Source organism: Protopterus annectens, chromosome 14.part0 (assembly GCF_019279795.1).
Source record: "Protopterus annectens isolate FY-2018-M chromosome 14.part0, PAN1.0, whole genome shotgun sequence".
NCBI classification, from domain to species: Eukaryota; Metazoa; Chordata; order Ceratodontiformes; family Protopteridae; genus Protopterus; species Protopterus annectens.
This window is the reverse complement of record NC_056748.1, coordinates 986,696,069-986,713,090: the sequence shown is the minus strand read 5'-3', so window position 1 is coordinate 986,713,090 and position 17,022 is coordinate 986,696,069. Positions and strand designations below refer to the sequence as shown.

At 42.4% G+C, this 17,022-nt stretch overlaps 1 protein-coding gene across 1 annotated transcript in view; it reads left to right on the top strand.

Annotated features, from left to right (window-relative positions):
• Positions 1 to 17,022, top strand: part of WDFY4 (WDFY family member 4) — a 4,454,583-nt gene that overhangs the window by 1,248,690 nt on the left and 3,188,871 nt on the right. The window contains exon 15 of the mRNA XM_044055648.1: positions 6,845 to 7,063. Coding sequence (XP_043911583.1) covers positions 6,845 to 7,063 — 219 coding nt within the window. The remainder of the gene's footprint in view (positions 1 to 6,844; positions 7,064 to 17,022) is intronic.

Genomic DNA, 17,022 nt, shown 5'->3' with positions numbered 1-17,022 from the left:
AAATTCCTCTCTTTTCAACAGATAGGTGGAAAAGCACAAGTGTCTCATTTTTATTTCATTACCCTTTGTTTTTATTTTAGTTATTATTGGTGCATGATCTGAAATAGTTATTGGGTGTGTATCAAGACCTTTAATTAAGTGCACATGTTCCTGTGAAATGTAAATTCTGTCTAGCCTCGCCTAGTTTTTATATCTTTGGGAATAATATGTAAATTCACTCCAAACTCTTATTACTGAATTCACATCTTCCATGCCAGATATTTTCATAACTTTCTACAAAAATCTACCCTCTTTTGTTGTACATTCCCTTCTGGGTCCCCTGACACATCTTCACTGTTGCAAATTACATTCCAGTCCCAACCTATAAATAATATTCCTTGCTGAAAACTGATTATTTCTCCCAGAGTTTTCTTAAGCTCCATTATAGTAGTTTTAGGTGGAATATAAATACATGCCAGTGTAACCCTCTTCCCTTGCCAGTAGCCCCTTAGCACTACAAATCTGCCATTATTATCTTTTTTATCATCTTTTGTCACTATTGGAGCACCTCTTGCAATTAATGTAAGTACTCATTTTTTCCTTTGCCCCAGGTATTCCACTGAATAACCATCCTGAAAACCTTTCTTTATCAAATTCACACGTTCAGTTCTTTCTAAGTGTGTCTCCTGTAACATAGCTATTTGCACTCAACATTTTTAATATAGTTTACTACTCTCTTTTTTTTCTATTTATCTGTGAGACCATTGGCATTTAAAGACACTACAAAAAGCATCACTGCATTAAAAAGTTATTATTCCCACCTTTTATGTATAACACCTTTTTTGTTAAATGTCTAGATCAGCTTTTATGTTACATGCTTACATTGTTTGACAGTTTGAACTTTTATACAGTTTTTTTCTTTTTATATCCATTTGAGCCTATGCCACATCTTACAAAACTTTGTTTTATTGAATGCCCTCAAAAAACACACACACAGTACCCCCCTAAAACTTAACTTAAATACTAACACACAAAGCTATGTGCATCTTCAAATACTGAAGTTTTACCCTCCTAATAGGAACAAAATCCCAAACTGACAGCCACACCCACAGACTTGAGTTAAGCTAAAAGAAAGGTTAAACATGCTAAGATGCATGGTACAGCCTGTGTTTCTACTAAGTGCTAATTTCTTTGTCTTTTCTTTATAGCTCTTCCAGGAAACCCTCAGAGAACATTATGTCCTAGGGAGTTTCTCTTCTCATTTTTTTTCTTCAGCCCATCACTCTCCACCAGCCTGTAGCCAGTTTCTCTTTATCAGATTGTCTCCATGGAGACAAGAGAACCAGACAGGCAGTTTCTCTTTATCAGATTGTTTCCGTGGAAACATGAACACCAGTTGCAGAATTGCTACTGAGCATACATGTATTTGCTAGAAAAAAAGGTTCATAAAATTCAATATTCTTTTTTATTTACTTGCTTACTCTTCAAACTTTACTAAATCAGTCTAAGATCCTTAATCCAGTCATTTCCCATGCAAGAATGAGAAAAAGCACATTCATTTTTCTTTTGTCATGCTCTTTTAACCAGGCTTTTTATCATTGCATTGCCTGTATTTCTTAAAACTGAACAAGAAGAAAGACAGAAGGGAGAAAGAAAAGAAAAAAAACAGCAGCACTTGTTTACAATCCCTATTACACTTAAAAATAACTGAGAAAACTTTACTTTATAGTATGCAAAAAAAACATGCACCACAAAAATAGTGCTAGTAAGAAAAACATTTTCATTCATTACAGTTAACTTTCTCCCTCCTCTTCCCCTCCCACAAAGCAGCTTTTTGAGCATTAATGACTTGAAGTAGGGCATATGATTTAGAGTCTCCGACATGTCCAACAAATTCTGAAAAAGTCCAATATTTCCAGATTTTCTTGTTCTGCCATATTTCACATACATAATTATTGCATTGTAATCCCACATTGTATTACTGGTTTTATTACTCTTCATCTCCATCTCCCAATTCCTGTGGGAGCAGAAGTGTGTGTGTGTGTGTGTGTGTGTGTGTGTGTGTGTGTGTGTGTGTGTGTGTGTGTGTGTGTGTGTGTGTGCTTTGTAAGAGTAAGTATTTTCCACACCTTTTGGCCCCAGAACTTGGCCTGAAGCTCCAAAGGCAGTGCTGTTTCCATATTCATAAAGGATGTGAACACCTCCAGACTGGTAGCCCAACATAATGCATCAGAGATACTTCAAGTGCAGCTAACATTGGGTAAGACAGTGATTCAGGTCGTGGCCTGTTATAGGTCCCCAGCCATGTCCCAAGACTCACACTCCACATTCCTAAACACCCTGGAGATTATTAGGGTCTAACCTAACACTGTCATACTGGGCGACTTCAACTACCCCTCCATTAACTGGGAAAACTACTCATGTACCAATACACTCGACCAATGTTTCCTGTAATTCATTAATTTCAATGCCCTGGACCAGCTCGTTCTTAATCCCACTAGAGGTAGCAACATCCTTGACCTGGTCATTACTAACATGGGTGACAGTTGTTCTACACCAGTAGTCAACTCCTCCCTGATTAGATCCGACCACCAACTAATCAGCTTGGAAATCCACATCCCTCCCACCCCCCACAAATGTAACCACCATGAAAAATTTCTCCAAAGCTAACTTTGAGCACCTAAAAACAGAGGTGGCTAACTTTATGGCACCCATGCAAATGGAGAATAGTTGCATGACCGCCGAATCATACACCAATACACTGTATGAACATGTACACATATGCATGGAACTCGCCATACCCCATACAGCTAAGACGCTGTCCTCCAAAAAAAGGAAGCCAATCTGGTGGTTCCCTGCCATAAACAAACTCTACAATAGGAGGAGGAAACTGATGCGGAATGAGGTGAAGTCCCAAGACTGGAAAAACTCCCTAATCAGCCTCAACAAAAAGGTGAGATCTGTCATCAAATCCTCTAAAGCTAGCTATGAAAACAGAAGTGCAGCAGATAGTAAAGACAACCACAAGGCCTTCTATAGTTATGTAAAGAATCTTTATGGCAATACCCAGATTTGCTCTGAGGTACTGCATAATGGTACCTCCGATACCGAGCCAACATATATTGCCAATATATTGGCCGACATATTCATTGCCAACTTTACCCCCCCCCCCAGACCAATCACAATACTAGTAGATTGTCAGACACCCAGTATTAAGCTGCACAGGTTAAAACAGCACTGTCCAAGGCCAAGAATACAGCTTCTATGGGACCTGACAATATCCCTGGCTGTGTTCTACATGAACCACAGAGTGAACTGGCACCTCGCCTCTGTGCCCTGTTCAGTCACAGCCTCACCTCAGACTTTGTCCCTACCAAATGACCCACTGCTATAGTCATCCCTCTCCACAAAGTGGAGTGACTACAGACATTGGGAACTATCGCCCCATTAGCCTGACAAGTCTGATATGCAAAGCTATTGAACGCATGATCATGGACCTAATAAACAAGGATATAGGGAATCTCCAAACTCTGGATCCCACCCAATTTGGTTTTGTGAAGGGTAGATCATGCCTGCTCAACTTGGTCAACTTCTTTGAGTCAGTCACCAGAGCTGTGGATGAAGACAAGGTGGTTCATACAGTCTAGCTTGATCTGGCCAAGGCCTTTGATACCATTCCCCACTTAGGAATCATAGAAGAACTCACTAAGCTAGGCATCAACCCCTATGTCACTAGGTGGGTTGCAAACTGGCTCACAGAGCCCACCATGTGAAAGTAGCTGACTCCAAGTCAGACTGCTGGCCAGTCACGAGTGAAGTCCCACAGGGATCAGTCCTGGGTCCTCTCCTATTTGCTGTCTACTTCTCTGAAGTCCAGGCCTTCACGAAGGGACTCTGGCTGAGAAAGTTCGCAGACGATTGCAAGTTGGGAGCCATTATTAACTTCCCAAGTGATGTTGACATCCTACAGAAAGACCTCACTGAAACCAATGACTGGTGTCAGAACCATGGCCTTAAGCTCAGTGCCAAAAAAGGTGTCGTCATCCCCTTTGGGAAATCTCAGTTCCCATGAATTACCACATCGATGGTAGTCCATTGAACACAGAAGTTGTTATAAGAGATCTGGAACACAGGTTGACAGCAACCTTTCTTTTGACCACCACATTGCCACTGTGGTCAGAAAGTCCTTCTATGTGGCACATCTCATTACTAAGGGTTTTGCATCCAGGAAGAAAGTGGTCATTGTCTCCCTCTACTCTTCCCTCATTAGGCCAATCAGCGAGTACAATGCCCCATTTGGCATGTACCTCACTAGACACCTGCAACAACTGGAGAAGCCGCAAAAGTACCTCACAGAGGGGTTCCTAGGCCTTAAAAACGTGTCCTATATGGACAGATTCAAAAAACTCCCCCTATTTTCTGTCTCATATCGCCCTCTTAGAGGTGATCGCTGCTTGACTTACAAAGGCATGTCTGACCCAGCTCTGTTAGAAATGCTGCATCTAAAGAAGCCCCACTCCCTCCACACCACACGCACCAGAGACCTCAACCTCATTACCACAATCAACAGAACATGCTGGAGGGACAGGTTCATAACCCAGAGACTACCCATGCTATGGAATAGACTTCCCATACATGTCAAACAGAGCACCTCACTGGCCCTCTTCAAGAGCAATCTTGATGAGTGGATGGAAACTAGAAAATTCACCCCGGGGATCACTCTAGTGGCTCTAATCGACAGAGGCACTGGGAGCTACGGTCGGGTGGCACGATACCAGGGTAATCCTATGGGCTAGGCTTGTAAAAGCTCCAGGGCCAATAGCCTAGTACACACCTATGAACCTGTTTCTTGTGCTACCTTCTTTCACTCCAACATTTTCAGATGAAATGAATGATGAAACACTGGAAAAAGTTTTATTACCAGAAGAACAATAAGCAGAATCGCTTTCTGTTTCACAGCTCAGTTTTTGTTGGACAGTCTTTTGTATTTCCTCCTTAGCATATACTTCATCAGAAAATGATGTTGTCCCTCCTGGTAAGAATACTTTGACAGTTGGGTGCAGCAGTTTGAATCTTACACCTGTGTCTCGAAATTCCCTGAATAGTGGATTACATTTGCTTCTCGTCTGTCTGGTGTACAATGAGTAGTCATTCTCCACAAACACTTTGCGGTCTCCCACTTTTAGTACTTTGTTCTTCTGCCACAGTTTTATCAAAATCAACTCCTTCTGGTGGTAGGATTGCATCTTTACTAATAAAGGTCTACGTTGCTTTCTTCATAGGCATAATACACACAGTGTGCCCTTTAAACTAACAACTGCTATGGAATACCAGTCAGTTTGCGTATTTGTGGTTTCATAAAATTAATGCAGTCTGTTCCTTCCAGCTTCTGTGGTATAGGTGACAATCTCAAGGTTTCCCTATGTGCTCTGCCCTCTAATTCTATTATTTTTTGAAAACATCCCTTCCTGTCCAGTCTCTCATTCAGCCAGCCATTTCATCATTTCGACCTCTGCTTTTTTCAGCTTTATCACCTCATCTGAATATTTGTTTACAGGTTCTTCCATTTTTCCAGCCTTTTGTTGTGTGTGTTGATATACTCCATCAGTGTTTCATTTATTTTAACTATGTCTGTGTGTAGTTGTCTTATATCTTCCTGTAGGTTACTGGAATTCATGTCTGGAGGTTGCATTGCTTTTTGCTGAACAGCTGCTGAACTTTCTCCAGTCAGTATTTCTTCCTCACTTTTTGTAGCTGATTTTTTTCCCACTTCCTCTGTATTTCTTTTTCCTAACATCCAAGTTGCACACTTACAAGCCAGTTACTGAAATTTACCCATAAACACAAGTCTACTGGCCTTCTCTGCTGAGTTTCTGTTTTCAAACTGGGAGAACTAGAATTAAGCTGTTACTTAATGTGCAGCCATCTTGGAAGTTCTTGCTGTTCAGCAGGTGTGTGATAGTAAAGGGGAGTGTGTTGTCTTTTATCCAAGATTCAGTGATTCTAATGATATCTGGGGTGTTTGTGTTAAGGAAAGTACCTGTTTATTCTGATTTGATTTTAATGCTTCCTGCATTAAGGAGGCTTGATTGTGTTTGTCCTGAGATTAATGAGAGTGTTGCTTTGTGAGATTGGGCTCGGATTTGTTTCAGTATTACATTGAATGAGAAATAGGAAATTGCAATGTCTGTAACTTCTAAAGAAGTGCAGTGGAGATGCACCTTTTGGTGCAGCAGTAATTTAGCAAGGTTTCAGTGACATACAGCTTTACGGTCTCTACATTTTCTTAATTGTTTTACTCCCTTGCTTATGACTACAGCAGCATCTGGCTGCTTTGTGAATAGAAACGTACATCTTCTGCAGCCTCGTTACATAGTTGTTTCTGAATTAGGAGATGGCATTTTCTCTGCATACTAGGCATATGCAGTTTTGACTCTGTCTCTGAATTCATCCCTGGCATTTCTGGTTTTGTATATTTCATGAAAGAAGAGAACAAGTTGTGATGTATGTCTGAAGTAATAATTAAGGTTTCAGTCTTATTCATGATTCAGTATTTGTAGAAGAATTTTTGTACACACACATTATTTGCACTTTCAACATTAGACTTTGATTTAAAAAAAAAAAGTCTGTTTAAGATGGAATTTTTTTTCTTCAACAGATATGTTTCTTTAGTGTTTGACTAAGCAGTGTTTGCACTATTGATTGGCAAAATCTTGCTTAGATGTATAATGAGCTATGAACTGTTAATCAGTGCATCATCCATGCCTGACTATAGGCATAGAGCCTGAGTGTTGAGAAACACATTTTTTAAAGATTTTGTTTGTACTTGATGTATTTAGATTGCAATCTTTTTGTCTGTTTCCAGGTTGCCGTGGGTTCCCTTCTGCTACGGGCCTTACATTCTCTACCTGGTTCCTTGTAAACAAGTGCATATCATGTGCTGAGAGTCATCCTATTTACTTTCTCACAGTTATTCGCCATATGTCTCGAGTTGAACAAGACTTTGTCTGTCTGAGCATCAGCTATTCAGCTCGGGATCAGACCTTAATTATTTCTACAGAAGAAGAAGTATTTCAGTCACTAGGTAAGATGCATCTGTTCACTGAACAAAACAGACTGTATTATAGTAGCATTTAAGGTTACAGTTTCAGTATGTTATTTTTCATCTATTTATGTCATGAGCTCTTCTTTCTGGCCTATTTGTCAGTATTAAAGTTTTATGCACTGCATAATTTGTAAAGGTAAATAAATATTCACTGTTGGAGCAGTAAATATTTCTTACCCACACTGACATTAGTAGACTAATGATTTTTTGTTAAGATAGGTTAATCAGAATAACTTCTTGTAAAAACACTTAAGCACATAAACATGGTGATGTACAACTTTTGTTAAAGGTATAAACATTGATTGCTTTTAGATAGTTTTAAACTTTGCAATCTACTGCAGTTGTAGAGGTTTATGATTGGGTGACTGATCATAGCCAATTTGTTATGCATTTGAGAAATGTGACCCAGAAATTTGATTTACACAGAGGCAGTCAGTAAATCACATCCTATGTAAATCAATTTTGGGGTCACCTTTGGCTAGCACAGGTAGGCCTGTAAGGGCCCTTGTGGTCGTTAGCCTGGTATACACTTTTGAACCTATGGTGACATACAGCTTTACAAGGTAAAGGTAAGATAGTTTTGAACTTTTCAAACTACTGCAGTTATAAAGGATTATGACCGAGTCACTGATCATAGCCAATTTGTTGTGCATTTGAAAAATGGATTTCATAAATGTTTAGGAAGCATTTGCTATGGTTAGTGACTAATTCTTTTAATTTTTTTAACTGTATAATGCAAATAATACTTAATGTGGAGCTTTTCTCCCCGGGCCTCCGCTGAAAACAGACCTGTGTCCAGTCGGACTATCCCGGTTAACAAATGTAAATAAATAAATAATAATAAATAAATAATTCATAAAACTCCTTATACTAGAAAATATATTTTTAATGGCACTGTCAATGATTAGATTGAATTTTTTGTTATTACAGTTGTAGTTGTCATTTGTATGAGTGCTTGACCACTGTTTAACTTTATTGTGGTATTCATACTTTTGCATGTACAAATGACACTTGTTCTGTATGAACCCTATTGTTTGTCTAAGTGCACTTGATATACAATATAATAATTCTAACAGTATGAGTATTTGGTGCCTGTTCTTTTGCCTTAGTGGCAAATGCAGTGCAAGTTATAAAAAAGCTTCTGACAAAATATCAGTATCTGTTTATGTGATAAACAAATTGCTCTTTCTTCTTAAAGCAGCAGTTCTCAGATTATTTAATATAATAATTGGACAATTGCTTGACAGTGTTATTTTTCCTAGTGTACCTTTCCTGGTATTGTTTACCATTTAACATCCCAGTGGGTCTAGCATTGTCAGTAGACTACAGGAGCTTTCACATAGAGTTTATGAAGTTAGTGGAGAGTAATAGCCAAACATTTGTTAGGTGGCAGAGAAGGTTGATTTTAGAGAGCTAGGGATCCCAGTAGAATTAACTGTTTTGAATGGCTCCAGAATGATTATTGGAATGTGTGAGCCCACAGCAGAATTAAAGGAATATGATGTCCTCAGTAGAATTAAAAGACACAGAGATCTAAGATGGATCAATATTATTAGATGGCCAAACACATGTAACGGGTCAGGAACCCTCTATACTGTAGACAGCAGCTGGAAAACTATGATAAATTTGGTGAAAGTAGATGGTTGTAGGATTAAATGACCCCAGTTGGGCTGGCAGAGTCCGGGTCACAGCAAAGCTAACGATGTTAGGAGACTGATAACCTGATTAAATGAGTACAGAGTTACTTAGCAGAGTTATTCAGTCAAGGAAACTATCAAATCTGAAGTAGTTGACTTCATTCATTCTGCACATATGGGTATACGGCTCCAATTCGGATCCGAGCCGGCAAAACTTTTCAAGCATCAGCTCCGAGCTCCAAGCTCCTCCCTTACCTATATTACATCACTTCCTCCTATCTAGCCCCAGATCTCGTTTGCCGCTCTATGAGTCAGCATCGTGGTCTCTGAGCTCTTAGCTAGGTGGTAAGGTTTTTGGTACTTTTTGGCTACTTGTTGAGTGTGAATTCCTTCCCTTTTTCCTCTCTTATATCGCGTTTGGTTGTCGTGTCAAAAAAAAAAAAGTTTTAGTTTTTAGTTTGTATTCTGTAGTGGTAGTTTTGTTCTGGTTCCCGCCTGGGCCCATCCCGGTTTAGTGTGTGTGTGCGTGTGGTCCGTTTGGGGCTTTTTTCTGTCATTGTTATGGCTGAACAGACTAAGGTTCTCTTCAAAAAGTGCACAGAGTGTGGTCATAAGCTTTCTCCAGCCGATGGCCACACTCTGTGTGTTCTATGTTTAGGGGTCGCCCATCTGTCAGTATCCTGTGACATTTGTTCGGGGTTTAACCCAAGGGCGTTGAAGGATCGTCAGACTAAGCTTGTGGCCAAAGGCTTGCTACCTGCTTCTGCCCTGGAGTCTGCCTCGGTTTCCTCTCCAGCCAGTTACTCGGCGCAGGCAGGGACTCAACCTCCTGCCAGGCCTGCTTCTTCAGAGTCGTCCCAGAGAGGTAGGGACAAAAGGGAGAAAGAGAGGTGCCATAAAGAGAGAGACAGGCCCAGGAAAATGTCTCCGGACAGGGAGTCTTTTTCCAGTCCCTCTGCTAAGATATCTAGGTCTTGTTCTTCTCGGCTCCGTTCTCCCCGTTTCTCGCCGGAGCCGACGGAGCTGAGGGACTCCCCTCTGATCCGACCCAGACCCGAGTCGGTCGCTTCCTCCAGATCGACTCGGAGTGTATCCAAACTTGATATGGACAGGCTGATGAGAAGGTTCATCCAGAACCAGATTCAGATGGGGGTCTTACCAGGACCCTCTCCCATTGGTGAGGGTTCTCCTTCTGCTACTGTGTTCCACCCTATTGCTCCTTCACCGATCCGACCCGATGCTTCGGGGTTTTCGGGTCCAAGACCTTTCGGAGCCATGGGGTCTGTGCCGATGATTTTCGCTTCCTCAACGCCGGCCATCACCTTGAGTTCCCCGGATCCGATCTCGGATCCAGGGGAGTCGGACCTGAGAGTCGGGATCTCGTTCTTTCGGATCCCACCCTTGGCGCCCGGACTTCCCCGCAGTCGGCTCCAGTTCCGGCTTTGGTGCCGGGAAGAGCCTCTTCCTTACGTTCTACGGAGGTGTGCTCTCCATCGGCATTCAGGGCAGTGGAAAGGGTTCTCTCCCAGGGGTTAAGACCACAGCTCAAATCCTCGGATCTGGCCCAGATCCCCCCCCCCTGATTTTGGATTCTGCTCCCATTGCCCTGTCTCAGGGACAGCCTGTGCCAAGGCAGGCCCAGGCCATTCCCCTCAGGGAACCCCAGGAGACTTACAAATCCTCTCCAGAGAGTCACACTAGAGAGGAACCTCAAGCGCAAGTGCAAGAGAAGGCACTTGGACTCCTCTGAGTCCATTACCACTGATATGGACTTGGATGAAGGAGAGGGTTCCCCCAGATCACCTCCCAAGGACGTCTTGTTTGGAGACGTTATGGAGATCCTCCGACAAAGAGGAGGTTGGTCAGCTCCCAAACCCTCTGCGGATGAGTCCGTATTCCTTGATGCCTTTGGCGCTGGCCCATCTACTTCCTGGGTCTCCCCACCAGCTGACCCTTTGGTGGACCTCATCACCACTAGGGCATGGAAGGATCCTGACACAGCAGAGCCTAGCCCCAAAAGGCCAGACAAAATTCTGTCTCCACCATCGGACAGTCAGGCATGGTCCAAGGGAGCCCCGGTAGACGCTTTGGTGGCTGCAGCTGCCACAAAGACGGAACTAGCACAGGAGAGTGCCTCGGTTCATCCACCGGACAAGGAGTCCAGGTCGATGGATCATTTTGGGAAGCGCATGTACTCGTCAGCGACATTTTCTATTCGTGCATTGAATTACTTGGCACATGTCATTCCACTGCAGTGAGACCTTATATCAGCGCTAACTGAGTCGCCCCAGAATCTCTGCCGCAGCAGGTTAAGCAGTCCTTTACTGCCAAGATGACTACGCTGAAATCAGTGACTAATACCTCTATGCATCTCCTCTCTCATGCCATGGAGGGTGCTGCTAGAGCTGCAGGTACAGGCATTGCTTTGAGGCAACACGCCTGGATCAATCTGTGTCAATTTGTGGACTCCTTTAAGGCATCTTTCATCAACGCCCCATTCGATGGATCATCCCTCTTTGGGAAGATCGTATGTGACACACTAACCCAGAGTGAGAAGGACGGAAAGACTTTGTTGGCCGTTGGACTCCACTTTTCTAACCCCCAGAGGTCCTATTCCAGGAACCAAAAGGGGCAAAAGAAGATGTGGTTCCAGAAATCACAGTCCTTTCTTGACACTCAGGAGTATTAGTCCCCCAGAGGCCAAGGGGGACAAGACCGATGCCACCCCAGGGGCAGTGGGGGTCCCAGAAACTTCGGGTCTAGGGAACCTTTTCCGACAAACCTGCTCAGCAACCCTGAGGGGTCACCCGGCTGCTCTACTATGGAGGCAGTTGGGGGAAGATTTTCCTTGCATCCAGCGGCATGGGAGTCCATTTCTGCAGACCGCCGGGTGTTAAACTTCATATCCAGGAGATATTCTATCCCCTTCATTTCATGTTCCATAACTCCAGCACATTTTCCAAATGTTCCACCCGCTCACAGGGAGGCTGCAGCTTTAGAGGTTTTGAAGCTGCTACAAAAATGAGCCATTGAGCCGGTCCCCCCAGATCAGTCCAGATCAGGCATCTTCTCCAGGTTCTTTTTAGTGCCAAAGAAGACAGGGGACCTCAGGCCCATTCTGGACCTGTCTATCCTCAACCTGTTTGTAGAGAAACAAAAATTCCGGATGGTCACTCTGCAGTCCATTCTACTGTTTCTGAGAGAATGCGACTGGATGTGCTCGTTAGACCTCCAGGACGCTTACTATCACATCAAAGTCCAGGAGCTCCAGGAGGTTTCTACGCTTCTGTCTAGCAGCCAGTCACTTTCAATTCAGAACCCTACCCTTTGGTCTCACCACAACCCCAAGGTGTTCACCAAGGTTATGGCGGTCGTAGTGGCTCACCTGAGACTTCAGGGCATTCAGGTATTCCCCTACCTAGACGACTGGCTCTTCGCTGCATCCACCAAACATGTCTTGTGTCATTACTTCCTCGGTCTGGCTCACAAGTTAGGCATCATGATCAATATCAACAAGTCCCACCTGACTCTGGTTCAGATCATAGACTTCATCGGGGCACGGTTGGATTCGACTCAGTCGAAGATTTTTTTCACCCCGGAAAGGATAGAAAATCTCAGACTCCATGTATCGGCGATCTTGGATCACTTGGTAATCACAGCACCCAATGTTCTCAGGACCCTGGCTTCGATGGCAGCCGTAATCTCTATCCTCCCTCTTGCACGTCTTCACATGGGGGTCCTTCAGTGGAATCTAGCAGTTCAATGGTCCTGGCTAGACCTTCCAATGAATTTCCACATCCGAATCAATCGGACATGCAGAACATCACTCCAGTGGTGGCTTCAATCAGCGGACATTTTCGCGGGATGCAGCTTTCTAGCCCCTCCGGCTCAAGCCACGGTGACCAATGACACTTCCCAGCTCAGGTGGGGGGGGGGCACTTCCTGGGAAGAATGGTCCAAGGCACGTGGTCCCCTCCAGAGACCAAGCTACACATCAGCGTCCCGGAGATGAGAGCAGTGCTTTTAGCGTTGAGAGCCTTCCACCCTGTCCTACCTCCGGGGACGGTAGCCATTCAATCAGACAACATGTCTGTAGTCTGGTATATAAACAAACAGGGAGGGACCCGATCCTACCCCCCTTGTCATGAGGCCATGAGGGTTTGGGAGTGGGCCATATCCACCAGCCGGTTTCTCATAGCAACGCATATCCTGGGACGCTCCAACATTCGAGCGGACAGTCTCAGCAGGGCAATCCTTCTGCCTTACGAGTGGTCTCTGAAACATTCAGTGGCGGAGAAGATCTTCCATGTTTTGGGTCAACCTTGCTGCGATCTCTTCGCATCTCCTTCCAATGCGAAGTGCAGCAACTTCTTCGCTCTGATCCCCCCCTCCGGGGGATATCCCCAGGGACGCTCTGGTCCAAGCTTGGCCTCCCGGGCTACTGTATGCTTATCCCCCATTACCTCTTATTCCGAAGTTCCTTCAGAGAGCTTGCCGGCTGCAGTGCAAAGTCATTCTCAAAGCTCCCTTCTGGCCGCGTCAAGTGTGGTTTCCCTTCCTATGGTCTCACCTGTTGGCTCCTCCATGGACTCTAGATCCGCGCCCAGATCTGATTGTTGGGCTTGCTCCTGCCCAACCTGGACAGTCTCAAGCTGACGGCGTGGCTGCTCCAGTTCCCATGATCATCAGGACTCCTGGACTTTCGTCCCCTGTTAAGAATATTCTGGTAGCTTCTCTTAAAGCCTCCACTAGGAAACTCTACAATAGTAAGTGGAGATGTTTTTGCGTTTGGGCCTCTCAGCGCAATCTGAACCTGTTTACAGCCCCTGTCCCAGTCATACTGGATTTTCTGGCCAATCTTTTTCGATCAGGCACAAGTGCTTCCACCATCAAGGTTCAGCTGGCTGCCATCTCTAATTTTCATGTGGGTGAAAATAAGGTTGCTCTGGCTTCTGCCAAATTGTGTAAAGCTTTCCTTAAGGGCATTTTTTATTGTGACCTCCAGTTAAAGAAACCGTGCCCCCCTGGGATCTGACTTTAGTCCTTCAGGCTTTGACCTCTCCCCTTTCGAGCTAGCCAGATCAGTTCTGATGAAGTTTTTGTCATGGAAGACAGCCTTCTTGTTCGCCATCACTTCAGCCAAGAGAGTTTCAGAATTGCAGGCCTTATCCTCCTTGTCCCCCTATTTAGTTTTTCACAAGGATAGGGTTTCGCTGCGTACAAATCTTCCTTTCTTCCCAAAATGTGCTCAGCAGCCAATATTAATCAGTCTATAAATTTGCCAGTCTTCTTCCCAAATTTCCAAAATAGAGGTGAACGTAAGCTTCATTTCTTGTATGTCCATAGAGAGCTTCGTTTTTACCTCCATAGGACTAAACACTTCCGGAAGTCGGATCAATTGTTTGTCCCTCTTTCTAAACCATTTTTGGGCAAAGCAGTTTCGAAAGTGTCCTTAGCAAGGTGGATCACTCTTTGTATTGCACAGGTTTATAAGGACAAAGGTTTATCTCCTCCTGTTGTATTGAAGGCTCATTCCACTAGAGCAGTGGCCACTTCTGCAGCTTTCTGGTCAAAAGTTCCGTTAGATGATATCTGTGCGGCAGCGACTTGGGCCACTTCGCACACATTCATCTCTCATTATAAATTGGATCTTATTTCTAGAGGGAGAGCATCCGTTGGCTCTGCAGTGCTCAGAAATATACTTCCATAGGGGCCTCCCAGGAATACTAGTAGCTGGGGACTCTGTCCCATATGTGCAGAATGAATGAAGTCAACTACTTCAGACAAAGAAGTTATGTTCTTACCATAACGTTCCATCTGAATAGTAGACTTCATTCTTCTGCACCTTCCCTCCCTCCATCCCCCTCACTTTTCAGTTTTCTCCTGTTTAGGATTGTGGTTATGTTGCCATTTAGTGTCAGCAAACTCGATCTTGGGCTAGATAGGAGGAAGTGATGTAATATAGGTAAGGGAGGCGCTTGGAGCTCAGAGCTGATGCTTGAAAAGTTTTGCCGGCTCAGATCCGAATCGCATCCGTATACCCATATGTGCAGAAGAATGAAGTCTACTACTCAGATGGAACATTATGGTAAGAACATAACTTCTTTATTTAACAGAATATTCCCAGGAGTGAAAGTAAAGGTGTTTTAAATACAGATCATGCAGCTCATTGTAATATGACTTTAAGATATGCCAGTGTAGAACTTTATTTTTACAGTGTAATAATCAGGACCAGGTAATTTTTATCTTCAGTAAAATCAAACATGAAAGCCATCCATATTAACTATTAAGGTCTGAATAACAAAAGAGGTAGAACCTAATTGTAGGAATTTATTTTGATATAAATCGGTGACCATTTTCATTTGCAGTAACCAGGAGTGTCACATCAAACACAAGTTAAGCTTAAGTTTGTGCCATCTACAAGAATACCCAATACTAAAAGATTAGCAATTGCCTACCTAATGCAAGTAATCCCATCCACAAATGACAAACTAGATATATAAAAACACACACACACACACACACACAAGAAAAAAATGCAGTTCAAAAAATATTATTATTTTAAAGCTCATAAAGTAACTGGATAACACAACTTATTAAACACTCAAGTGAATGAAGTGAGTGATTACTACATCATGGCATTTTAATTCAGCAGCCCTTTCACTCCTTAACTTGGATGAAGAAATAATGCACCTATTACCAGAGAGAAGGAGACTTATTAAATTAACTTGATCTTATACCAGTAATACAGTAATATACTCATACCAATACTGGAACCTTTACTCGAACCAGGAACCTAAATCTTCAACAGACGAATAAAACATGATGGAGGGACATGTTTATAACCCAGTATCTCCCTGATGTCTGAAATAAACGTCAGCGTCCTTGAAATATCTATAAATATATGAAACACACACGGATGCATTTACTGTACACACTAACCTAAACATACTGACTTACTCATAGCACAAAGTGAGGTACCGACCAATATATGATTTGGTCTTGATGTTTATCATTCCCATTGCTACAGTAGCCTTTAGATTGTATTGGTTATTCCCTGCCCAGGAAACAGCAACTGTTGAACTTCACAAAGTTCCACCCCCCTGACCATCACATTGACTACTGATTGGGTGGCCCCAGTCAGGGAATTCAGCAGTCAGAGTGAAGAGTATTTTCTTGACACCTTGAAGAGAAACATGTCTGAGACTTCACAGGAGCAGCAATTGGCAAAGAGCCTCATTTCTGGCAGATAAATGTTTATTAGGGAATTCGCCCACAGAAATTGTTGCCCTTTTAAGAAAATGTTATTTAATTTTATTGTGTGACTAAAACTGGTATTTCCCCTTTAAGAAACCTAGTATTTTTATCAGTATCGGAAGAATCCTGTCAGAGACTGCTATTTTTAGGTTCATAGGTTAGAACTAGGCTAACTGCCCTTGTGAGCCATTTCAAGCCTAGCACGTTACCCCATGTGAGAATCAAACACAGCACCTTGCATTTGTAAGGTAAACATCTTAACCATTATGCAAAAATATCCCTCCAAACCAAGTAGAAGGCAGCTGCAGCAAGTAATATTAGCCAGAGAACTCCAATCAGAATGTAAAAAACTTTTAATAACATAGCATAAGCAATTTCATAACATCAGTTACTTCCTCAGATGCATAAAAACAGTGCATAAAGATCTCACACACACACACACACACACACACATATATATATATATATATATATATATATATATATATATATATATACATACATACACCAAGGACATATAGAAAAACCAGTCATGTTCCACATATTTCCCTCCATTTTTTAAAACCTATAAACCAATTAAGATTTAAAGGAACAGCAGCTAAAACAACAAATGTGCATGTAAAAAACCACATACATTAAAACACATTGGTAGATTATTCTGTCATACTATGGAAAAAAACTTATATTGATTCGTGTATGTGTATATATATATATATATATATATATATATATATATATATATATATAGATATATAGATATATATATATATAGATATATATATATATATATATATATATATATATAGATATATATATATATATATATATATAGATAGATATAATTCATACAATTCATCTTTGTCAAACATAATAGTTCATCTTTTAATTCTCCTTCCTTTTAACACAGGTTTCAAGGGGACCGTATCATTCAAACCAGAGCCCCTATGGGCTCCTATGCGTAGAATCCATTTTGACTCTTGTGTTTCCGTTTTGTTAATTATATCCCCTATTCTAGAACTCTCCTGTATAATTTGCAAAACTTGA